This window comes from Octopus bimaculoides, chromosome 12 (genome assembly GCF_001194135.2).
Source record: "Octopus bimaculoides isolate UCB-OBI-ISO-001 chromosome 12, ASM119413v2, whole genome shotgun sequence".
In the NCBI taxonomy this organism is placed as follows: Eukaryota; Metazoa; Mollusca; class Cephalopoda; order Octopoda; family Octopodidae; genus Octopus; species Octopus bimaculoides.
Genome location: NC_068992.1, coordinates 66273794 through 66286356, shown reverse-complemented (window position 1 = coordinate 66286356; position 12563 = coordinate 66273794). Strand labels below are relative to the sequence as shown.

Below are 12563 nucleotides of genomic sequence, written 5' to 3'. Positions count from 1 at the left end.
CTCTCTCTCTCTAACACACTAAAATTCATGTCTTATTAAGCTCTAAAGTGACAATGATTGATCTTTTCTCATTTTTATTTTCAGTTTCGGGTCATCCATCAGTTACAATACACACACACATTATTGTCATTATTATTATCATCATCATCATCAAGGTGGTGAGCTGGCAGAATCATTAGCACGCCAGACAAAATGTTTTGTGACATTTTGCCTGTTTTTATGTCCCGAGTTCAAATTCTGCTGATGTCGACTTTGCCTTTCATCCTTCCAGGCTCGATAAAATAAGTACCAGTTGACCACTGGGGGTTTAGTAATAAAAGTTGACAATTTTTTTTTATCTTGTATTTATTTTGTAAACAAATAATACAATATTACATAAGCCTTTTATAATGTTTCTTTCTTTTCTGGCAGCTGATGGCTCGCAGACCGGCACCGGTCCACAGACCACCACTTTGAGTAGCACTGCCCTTAGCAGACACCACAAATACACATATATACATGCATCCACATAATTTTAATCTGTATGCAGGGAATTACATCAGAGTATTAAGTAATACATTCAAAAGAGCTTACGAGACTAAAGACGGATGAAACCTGAAACACAGATAATATATGAGCAAGGAAGAAACAGCACTGAATGACGTTTCACAGCAGGAGAGCAGTTCCAATCAAGGGAGATAATAGATAAGAGCATTTATGCATCTGCATGATTTTATGCATCTTCCTGATGTGTGTATACATTGTTTTGAGAATATCTTATTTGTGTATATGTGTCTGCGTATAAGTATGTAAAACATGAAAACAAAAAGCAGCTGAAAAGGTCAACATTGTATTAGAGAAAAATGGGAAGGCTGCAGAAATTTTAGTGGTATAAGATGCATAATTTAATTCAGGTCTAATCTAGAAGTAAGAACTCATTGTCATCATTTAACGTCTGCCTTCGCTGCTGGCATGGGTGGGACGATTTGACAAGAGCCGGCCAGGCAGAAGCCTGCACCAGACTTCTGTGACTGTTTTGGCAGGATTTTTACAGCTGGATGCCCTTCCGAATGCCAACCACTTTACAATGTGGACTGGGTGCAACATATTGGTAATATAGTCACAATATCTCTTTAGCACATTTATCAATTTATATAAACTGCTCATAATATTTATTGATACTTTAGCATGAAAAAAAACACCATATTCACGACACAAAGCAAAACAACAATTGCAACAATTAAGAGAAAGAAAGGAATTAGGTAGCAGGAATTGAGAGTTTTACTGTTGCTCAGCTTAAAGAGTCTGTGTGTAGGGTTAGGGTTAGAGTTATGAAAATACCTAAGCAGGCACTCTTTCAAAAATGCAATAACATCTTCACTGTCTGAAATCTTGTTGGCAATTTGTACAAGAAATCTCTTTTACTTGTATTTCCTTCTCTTAAATGTTATTGATGTGTAATTGTAGCAATGTCCCTTTCTCTTTACTCTCTCTCTCTCTATCTATCTATCTCTCCTTAATGCTATTACAGTCCTCCTTCTCTTTCTTCCTTTAAATGTTGTGATGACAACAGTTTGTCTACACTGTAATCTCTCTGTGAGACTGTCATTATTGCTGGTTCAATGATTAATATGTAAACGAAGTGTGTATGGAGCATTTAGTAGTTGTATAAATAATTAAAAGAATGATAACATGGCCTCGTTTAGTATGTATATCAATTTATAGGAATTGATCACAGCATTGGCTGACATTTTGACATGAGAAACTGCCATATTCATAGCAGGAAACAAAACAAACGACAATGGCCTCAGATGATTAAGTCTTCATAAGACTTGCTTTTCTTTTTGACTCTAAGTAAATATTCATTGATGAACATAACCGTATGGGGTAAGACACTTCTCATGTTTATTTCTTTCGATTCAAAGTGAGTAACTCGTAATATTCATCGCTGAAATCATGATTTTCTTTCAATCTCTAGAAACTATAGTGTTATTTGATAACATTCTTTAAAACCCAGTTTGGAAAACATGTCCCACCAGCATTATGGGGAGTACCACACCATTATGACAAATACAACAAGCCACCATGCATGCATGCGTGTGTGTGTGTGTGTGTGTGTGTGTGTTTACATGCTGTCATGACTGGGTGGTTAAGAAGCTTGCTTAACAATCATCACGAGGTCCTAAGTTCAATAATCCTGTGTAGAATCATCATCATCATCATCATCATCATCATCATCATCATCATCATCATCATCATCAAAAGTTTATTGTCCATTTTCAATGCTGGTACAGGTCAGATGGTTCAACAGGAGCTGGCAAGGCCAGAGAGCTGCACCAAGCTCCAGTGAGGTCTGTTTTGGCCTGGTGTCCTCAGCTGGATACTCCCCCCCCCCTCCTAATGCCAAACACTTTACAGAATGTGCCCCACTGGGTGCTGCTCTGATGTGACACCAGCATGAGCACTTCTTACATAGAACCAGCACGTAGAATGTCTTATGTCATAGACTTGGGTGAATCGAAGCTCTGTGAGTGAAACTGAAGAAACTTATTCAATGGTTTCTGCTTGATGCTATTACTTGTGTCAGATGGCATAAACGCTGTTCATACTCCATCCCTCCATCCTCACCCACATCCACTCACGAGGCTTTGGTAAGCATCTCGCCCGGCATGCTAACAATTAATACTAATAATAATAATAATCCTTGCGAGGAGGTGGTGGTGGTGGTAAGTCAATTACATCGACTCCAGTGTATAACTGGTACTTATCTAATCGACCCCAAAAGGGTGAAAGGCAAAGTCAACCTTGGCGGAATTTGAACTGAGAACAGACGAAATACCGTTTAGCATTTCAACAGCAGTGCAAACGATTAATAATAATAATAATAATAATAATAATAATAATAATAATAATAATAATGACATCAACAATAATAATGGTTTCAAATTTCAGCACAAGGCCAACAATTTCGGGGGGAGGGGTGGTGATATAAGTCTATTACATTGACCCCAGTGGTACACTGGCATTTATTTTATTGACCCCGCCCCTACACCAAAAAGCATGAAAGGCAAAGATGATGTTGGTGGAAATTAGGACTTAAAGATGGACAAAGTGCCACAAAGCATTTAGCCCAGCGTAACAACTATTTTGCCAGCTGGCAACAACAACAACAACAACAACAACAACAACAACAACAATAATACTGATGAGAAGTAAAAATGTCTCACTTATTTTAATTGTTTTTAACTACTGATTAAATGTTCGCTAATTACTTTGTGATTAATTGATGTCTTATTAAAAGTACTTGCTGAGGAATTGTACTTGCTCTAAACATTTCTGGTCCACCTGCCTAAAAACTAATTACACACAATAATTAATAATTTCTAATGTAGGCACAAAGCCACACGTTTTGTACAAGAGGGAACAGACAATTTAATCAACTTGAAGGACTTAACTATAATTTATTTTGTTGATTCCAGAAGGGAAAACAAATTCAATCCTGGTTAGAATTGAGCTAAAAAAAAAAAAGGAAAAAAAGAAAAAAAAAAGAAGAGGTATGAAAATGGACAACTAATTAAATTGAACCTACTATTTCTTTCACTGAAAAGGATTAATAATTAAAAATTGACCCCCAAACTATTACTGGTATTTATTTTATCAAACTAGACAGGATCTGAACTCAGAATCTAAGGTGTAATATATGGAACTAAATACTGCAAGGCCTTTAGTTCTGTACTCCGGCAATTCTTACATTGGTACCACCGACCGACCGACCGACCCCCTGCTGCTGTCACCATCAATAATGGTTTTTGAAATTTGGGAACAAGGCCAGCAGTTTTTCAAGTTGATTGACCCTGATTTTGGTACTAATTTTATCCACCCTGAAAGTCAACCTCAGCAGCATTTGAACTCAGAGCATATAGACGAAATGCTGCTGAGCATTTTGTCTGGTGTGCTAAGACTCTGCCAACTCACCACCCCCTGCTTTCTAATTCTGGCACAAATCCAGCAATTTTGAAGGAAGGGGCCAAACTGATTATGTCGATCCCAATGCTTGACTGGAATCTTATTTTACTGACTCTGGAAGGATGAAAGGGCAAAGTTGACTTTGGTGGGATTTGAACTCAGAATATGCAAGCATTTTGCTTCATGCTCTAATGATTCTGCTACCTCACTGCACTCAGTAATAATAATAATAAAGTGTTATCACGTACATTGTTTTGTCTTGGTATAAAAAGATGGGCTACAGCAAATATTCTGCTCAATAATAGAGCTTAGCTTGTCAGTTGTTCGACCTTAACCAGTTAAGCATGTTCCTTGGTGGCTGACGATATGTGCATCTCTGATCACGAGCAGAAGTAGTTGGGGAGCATCATAGCCATGTGTTGAGAGGAATTCTTTGGGGTTTTAATAATTCACCTTTGGATTCCACTGAGGTCGACTTTGCCTTTCATCCTTTTGGGGGTTAATAAAATAAGTACCACTTGAGTGATGGGGGTCGATGTATTTGATTTACACACTCCCTCGAAATTGCTGGCCTTGTGCCAAAATTTATTATTATTATTATTATTATTTTCCTTCTTTCAATTTTGTTTCCATTTCTTGCCAAGTGTCTTTTTGACATCTAGAGCAAAGAAACTCACTGTATACAATGTAGGCCATTAAGATAAACACATCAGATTGTCCATTCACAAAGCCAAGTTATGTGTGTGAGAGAGAGAGAGAGAGAGAGAGAGAGAAGAGTAAAAAGAAAGAAGAAATTCCCAGCGACAATGCTCTTCTCGTGTGGCAGAGCAGTTACTTCTCGCATGGATGGTCAGCCAAGGATCATTCACAAATATTTTTCAATTCCTTTTTCTAATCATCATCATCATTAATCAAGGCAGCAAGCGCTGACAGATTCATTAGCATGCTGTGCAAAATGTTTAGTGGCATTTTGTCTGTCTCTACATTCTGAGTTCAAACCCTGCTGAGATTGACTTTGTTTTTCATCCTTTTGAGGGTCGATAAAATGAGTACCAGTTGAGGATGGTGGTGGTGGTGGTCAATGTAATCCCCACACCCACACCCACCCACCCGCTCCTCTGAACTTGCTGGTCTCGTGCCATAAATTTGAACTTATTCCTTCTGGCTGTTTACTTTCTCATTTCAAATCCCACTGAGTCAACTTTTCAGGGTCAATAAAATAAAAGTACCAGTCAAACACTGGGGTCAATGTAATCAACTAGCTCCCTCCCCCCTCAAATTTCAGCTCTGGTGCCTAGAGTAGAAAGAGTTATTATCATCTAAAGGGAATAATAATAAGAATAATCCTTTCAGCTATAGGCACAAGTCGATTACATTGACTCCCCAGTGTTTCATTGGTACTTAATTTAGCGACCCCGAAAGGATGAAAGGCAAAGTTGACCCCAGCGGAATTTGAATCATTGTTGTTGTTGTTGACAAAGACCAAAACAAGAGTAAGATAATAGATAACTTCAGGCCCACCTATTCAATTATATTGACCCCAGTATGTGACTGGTACTTAATTTCAATGAGCCTTTAATACAGAGGACCTATTGCTCTCATGCCATCGGTGATGAAGAACATTGAGCAGTAACAGCTAGAGATTATGAAAGCTGAAGTAATTAACATACATAAATCTCAAAGGATGTAAAATTCTTTGTCAGAGAAAAGAAAGAAAGGTGAGGAAAAGAACTGTTTTTAATTCCACCACAAAATAATAAGAAGATGGCGAAGAAGAAATCTACTGCTGCCACTGCTGCTTCAGCTGCTGCTGATGCTGTTGGCTGTACTTAAGCAACTCATTGTTCTAAATTATGCCAATTTATAGCAGCTATATACAATAGTTACTCACATGGCTTGGAGAGAATGTAACACACATCCACATATATACATGCAAGCACACATACACACACAGATACATGAAGTGAGAAAGTGTGAGGGGAGGGTGAAGCAAAGACAGAGAGAGAGAGAGAGAGAGAGAGAGAGAGAGAGAAGTGGATGGCTGTAAACAAACATTTATAAGAAACTAGCGAGATAGCCAAGACAAACACAATCATAATAAAAGTACACAAATATATTTTCATATGTTATAAACACACACACACACACATACATGAAGACATGCATATATTATATATTACACACACACATATACACATGTCTGTGTGGTGTGTGTGTGTGTGTATATAGATATAGATATAAGTAAAATACAGTGTTTGCAACAGGCTGAATCAAGGTCATAACCCAGTTTGTCAAAAGATCACACTGAGTCTGCAACTTGGGTGAGAGTGAGAGGAGGAAATAACAGTGTAGATATACACATACACATATACACGGCTATAAAGTGAAACCCCCCCACCCCAATTTTGACAATTGACAATTGGCAATAACTGAAACCCATCCCCACCCCCTCCCCTCCCAAAGACAGATAATTGTAGAATGGTCACACTTGTATCTGGAAAAGGTCACACTGGAAAATAAACAATTGCTAAAGGCTGCTGATCTCAGAGGATCACAGCACACATGTGAAAGCAGAGAAGATGATGATATGCTAATTGAAATACACTTTATACTTGAGAGTGTGTGTGTGTGTGTGTGCATGCATGTATACGTAATTATTATTGTTATCATTATTATTATTATTATTATTATTATTATTATTATTATTATTATAGAGCTGTGGATGGCAAAATTAGTAAATTGACTGACAGTGGTGTTTAGTTACATCCCTTAACGTTCTACTTTCAACTCCTGCCTAGGATTACTTAAGCTTTCATCCTTCCGGCAGGGATAAAATAAGCAACATTATTATTGCTGCTGTTGTTGTTGTTGTTGTTGTTATTAAGGCAGTGAGCTGGCAGAATTTTTAGCACAGTGGACAAAATGCTTAGTGGCATTTCGTCCATCTTCACATTCTGAATTCCAATCTTGCCAAGGTCAACTTTACAAACACACACACATACATACATACATACATATATATATATATATATATATATATATATATATATATATATATATATATATATATATATATATATATATATACATACATATATACGACGGGCTTCTTTCAGTTTCCGTCTACAAAATCCACTCACAAGGCTTTGGTCGGCCTGAGGCTATAGTAGAAGACGCTTGCCCAAGGTGCCATGCAGCGGGACTGAACCCGGAACCATGTGGTTCGTAAACAAGCTACTTACCACAAAGCCACTCCTACAAGCCAATCAAGTACTGGGATGATACAATCAACTTGTCCCACCCTTCAGTTACTGGCCTTATGCCAAAATTTGAAACAACAACAATAGTAATTTCTTTCTGCTATAGGCACAAGAGCTGAAGTTTCAAGAGAGATGGATAGCAGTACACAACTGGTATTTCTTTTATCAACTCCTAAAAGATGAATAACAACAACAATAATAACTTTTGCCAAAGACTGGATTTTTCAATTTGACTCCGTTCTATTTTTGGCAATGACATCTGTTAGTTCCTGCCAAACCTTCCTCCTCAAAAAGCACAGTTTTTTTTGGAACAGGGAGGAATTAGGTTAGGTTAGAGGTTCTAACAATACAGAAGATGTCAATCACAACATACACTTTACATATAATAACACACCCACACACTTATAAAAGTTTTGTTGACTGTTGATTTCTCTCTCACACTGAAAGGAGAAAGTAGTGGCTGTGTTGAAAGAGGTGATGAAAGAGAGAGAGAAAGAGTTGTAGATAGATAGAGAGGTGAAAGATTAGGGAAGTGGAAGCCAGCAACTTGTTAGACAGTCATGAGTAAAGAGAGTTCTATGTAAGGAGGTATGGAAAGAGTGAGGGTTAGAAATAATGTAAGAGAAGTGGAAAGAGGAAAGAAATCTCTTCACCAGAGAAAGGGAAGATAATTAGAGAGGTAATGTGATGAAATAACAGAGCTATAAAGAGCGAGAGAAATGTAAGGTAGGAAATGACTGTTTTTAATAATTGCAGCTGAGGAGGGGAAGAGGCCAAAGTAATAAGGATTAAATAATCAAGAACTGTACTCAGGAAACATTGTTTTACAATGTTTGTGAATTTCCTGATAACGACTTGTATACATGGATTGATAACATCATATATATGCCCTCCTCCCATCAAATCATAATCAAATGGAATTGCTGAAAGAAAGGTCTCAAGTATTAAAATTGGTTTCAAAACAAGATTCTATTAATTCATATTCAAGTCACATGATCTGAGTTATCAGACATACCCTCACTCAAGAAGACTCATTAATCCACCGACGACCAAAAATAATGTTTTATGTAAGCAGGGCTCCAGTTTGGTACCAATGCACAAGAAATAATGACTCACAATAAATCAGATTTATATCGCAAAGCAAATAAATACTAAATACAGCATTAATTTATAAAGGTTGGAAACTGGTTGGAAATGAAATGCAAAATCTGTCAGTTTTTAGTTCTGGGCAGAACAATAATTGGATTTGAAGATATGTTTCTTCCAGTTACCTCCCCTCCCCCCTTGGAATCATTTTCCATTTCTCATTTTAATCCCTGTCTGCACTACTTTAGCCAATCACCTCCCTTTCTGTGCTTTCAGCCATTCCAGTGCCATTCACAATTTGTAACACCTCTTATACCTGCTATAATTCTCAATGCTACATGCACACACATGGAAGTGGAGGGTTCTTTTATATAAGAACACAAAATGTGCAATAGACACCCATGTTAGAAATGTTAGAAATGTCCGTTGTTAAATAGGATTTACAGCTCCTGTTTGCCAGAAAAATTCCACATCATCTGCCCAGTCTTGAACTTTTCTTAACCAACTGGCATACACCTAAGTGCTTACTGAGGAACTTCGAATCAGAATCACCTCCTAATGTTTGAGGCAAAGAACTCAATGTCATCAGTCACATGACCAATCAAAGACATCCAACGCTTTCGAATATCCTTGCTGTCGTTTTATTTTTAAGTCCCTGAAATCAACTGAACAAAACCATTACCAATGTGGAAATAATCCATTTCACCAACATATAATTATACATACATATGTGTGTGTGTGTGTGTTTATAATAAATACATTTGAAATGATATAACAAAGATGAAATAAAAAAAGTTAAGAACAACAAACGAAAAGAAAAAACTCAACTTTTCTTACCTCAAAGAACCTTCTTGTCGTCTTCTCTTGGGTTTACTTCTGCCATCATCCGTGGTACTCCGTTGGCGTTTCTTGTGCATGGCGGTTAGTGGCTCGTTTTCTGATTGAACATAATTTATCACAGAATTAGAGGAAATGCTATCTATGCTAGTCTGTCTGTTTGAGTCCGTACGACACGCTTCAGATACTCCATCATCCATCACAGTTGACTGAACATTGTGGCTCTCAGAAGTCACTTCGTTTACATAATCAGTGTTGGCCAGATCTGCCGGTGATTTCGATTGGCTGTTATCAGCATGTGATAACCAATCAGCTTTAGTCCTCACCTGTCCAGCCTTATGTAATCGTTGAACACTTTGGTTCACAAGTTTACGTTTTATCTTTTCCACAGCATTTTTCGAATCAGGTGAATGTTCAGGGGAGGCTAGCTTGGTCTTCCCTTTGCCTGTTTTGTTACTTACCTGGTTTTGCAGATTTTGGCATTCCAAGCAAGATTTACAGTCTTTTTTAGCAGTAGAAGATTTTGCTGTTGATGACGATGATGATGATGATGATGATAAGAATGATGATGATAATGATGGTGGTGATGATAGTGAAGATGATGATGATGCAGCAGTTTCCACTGTAGCTGGCATTGATGCTACTGTGGCTGATGTTGTTGTAGTTGTTGTTGTTGTTGATGAAGATGAAGAAGATGATGATGATAATGATGATGATGATGATGTAGTGATGCTAGTGTTAGAGGCTGTAACCACTGCTGCTACTGTTGTTGCTGGCGTTGCAGCAGTAGCAGCTGCTGCTGTTACTCCTGCAGTCGACACTGCAGCAGTTGCTGCCAGTTTTGTACTCTGTTGACGAGAACACACACTTCCAACACTGCTGCTGCTATCAACAGATGCAGCAGCAGCCCCACGGTCACAGTCCGTTGAACCGTAGTTATAAAGTCTTGAGTCCTGTACAACTGTACACCGAGATTCAGATAAACGTGGAGCATCTTTCTGACCATCTTTGGATTGCTGTACATTGTAATTCTCTAAAATGCAGTTGGACTTCACACTATTGTTGGTGAAACATTTGTTCTCCTCGTAAGATGACTTCCTGGAGCATTTAGGGCGGCTGTGTGAAGAAAATGCCTGTGAATGCGACAATGAGCTGGAACCATCTAGCGATGCCATCTCACTGCATGATTTATCCAATTCATATGAAGCTGAGTTCTTATTGTTATTCACAGTAACTGGTGTCTCAAGAGACTGATAATTATTTTCCATACCTAGAGATGAAAAAACACAAAGAATACACATAGACATCCACACATCGACAAAAGTAGCTTGAAAATATCCTAGACATAATTATGTGACTGATTTGCCATGCATAAATACAGAATTAATGACCAAAACATTATCTACACAACGCTTTCACAGGTACCAGTTGGTATCAAGGATCCCTAGTTATTGCATTAATTCTCTCTCTGAGAGAGTAACACATTGTAATATTTTGTTATTCAATTCCTCTGGCAGTTTATCTACACCAAGTGAAGGTGTGTAGCTAAGTGGTTAGGGTAATTTGGCTCACAATCATCAGGTCGTGAGTTCAATTCCGGCCAGCACATTATGCCCTTGACAAAGACGCTTTATTTCATGTTTCTTCAGTTTCCCCTCAGCTGGCAAAAATGATTTGTACGCGTATTTCAAAAGAGCCAGCGTTGTCACATTCTGTGTCATGCTGAATCTCCCCCAGGAATATGTTAAGGATTATGCATGTCTGTGGAGTACTCAGCCACTTGCACATTAATTTCACAAGTTGGCTGTTCAGTTGATCGGATCAACTGGAACCCTCACTGCCATAACCAAGAGTGCCAGTTCTTTACCACCACCACCACTGTTGCTGCCACCAACAGCATCACTCTGCCTGGAGAAGGCAAAGTTCAAATCGAAGCAGAAGTTGAACTCAGAAATAAGAGACAGCGATCCTCTAGTTTTGCAACTCTCAAACTGCTTCTAACAATGCCATCACCCAGAATTAGGAATGCATTAAATGTCAAACGTAATTTATTATTTTTTTTTAAAAAAGGATCCACCCCTTCCTTCCTCAATGGCATAATGTCAGTCAATCTACAACCAACAAGAAAAAAAAGATAACAAATAAAAAAATAAATTAACCAAAGAGACACCCACCCACCCCTCTAACTCCATGTCTACAGATCGCATTAACCACCAAGACTCTCTGTGTTTCTATTTTCAATAAATTTATAAAATCACTGTTAAAAACTAAAACAGTTTAGGAAAATAATCAACTCTGCTGCCGTTGAAATGGTAAATGAGGAATAAGAATAACAAAAAGAAAAAAAAAGTCAAGCAACAGAAAGAAGAAAAATATTAAAAACAAACTCAAAACCAATTTTTTCCCTTCTGTGCCCAGTTCTGCCAGGAATAATATTGGAGAATGGCTATTTGTTCCAGATGTAATCAATGTAGGTGAATGAGAAGGGGGTGGGGTGAGGAGTGAAGTCCTATGTGTTTGCTCTAAAACTAAAATAACAATCATTTTGTTGAAGCCAGAGCTTTTAACTTCTAGAAAGGTGAAAAAGCAAATATCAACTTGAAATATTTAATGTAGATCAAGAGGAGGAGGAGGAGGAGAATATATGAAGAATTTTAATGGACATCCTGTAATTGATAGGGTTACTGAAGTGGTACTACTTCATTGTATTCGTGTAGTGATTCTAAAGTAGAACCACTGAAGAGGTTTCCTGAAGATTGTGAAAACTATGGATCAACAACAGAACCAGTGACAAACTGGTGAACGCTTCATGGAATATATTTACTGCAGCTGACACACAGACATACATTGCATCCTCAGATGGTAAAGAAGTACCACATTGACTTTTCTCAGAAGAGGAAGAGCAGTGTCCTCGACTTTTTCTCTCAGAGACCCCAGACTGGTTGGAGGGAAAGAGGAATTTATTGTCAGACTAGAAATTTGGTCTCAATGTTTACAATGGACTTTACTATGTTAAAGGTACTCCAGGACTAAGGGCTGGTGTTAGAGCAGTTCCCTATAAACAGAAATGGTACCACCCAAACTTCCATATACTTTCTACCTCCCAAATTCCACACACAAGACTCATGGTAAAAGACACTTGAATCAAGATGCTGCATGGATGAAGATTAAAGATAAACAGATAACATGAAGTGTTGAAGGCAGTTCAAATCAACTGAAGAATATTAAGACTTTCAATAAGCCCTAAATGGACCATATGTATGGAATAACTCTGACTGTGGGCCCCAGATAAGGATTTCTACCACTAATACAAAGGCTACACATTTTGGAGATGTGTAGTCAATGAACAACCCCTGTACTTGACTGCTTTCTATTTCATCAACTCTGGAAAAGGATAACTTAACACTTATAAAGAACTAGCAATGCATCCCGGCA

The 12563-nt window shown here is 37.9% G+C and overlaps 1 protein-coding gene across 3 annotated transcripts in view; it reads right to left on the bottom strand.

Moving 5' to 3' along the window:
- Positions 1 to 12563, bottom strand: part of LOC106884485 (uncharacterized) — a 100634-nt gene that overhangs the window by 46593 nt on the left and 41478 nt on the right. For all 3 annotated transcript variants that reach the window (XM_014935894.2, XM_014935895.2, XM_014935896.2), the window contains exon 3: positions 9129 to 10398. In XM_014935894.2, coding sequence (XP_014791380.1) covers positions 9129 to 10398 — 1270 coding nt within the window. The remainder of the gene's footprint in view (positions 1 to 9128; positions 10399 to 12563) is intronic.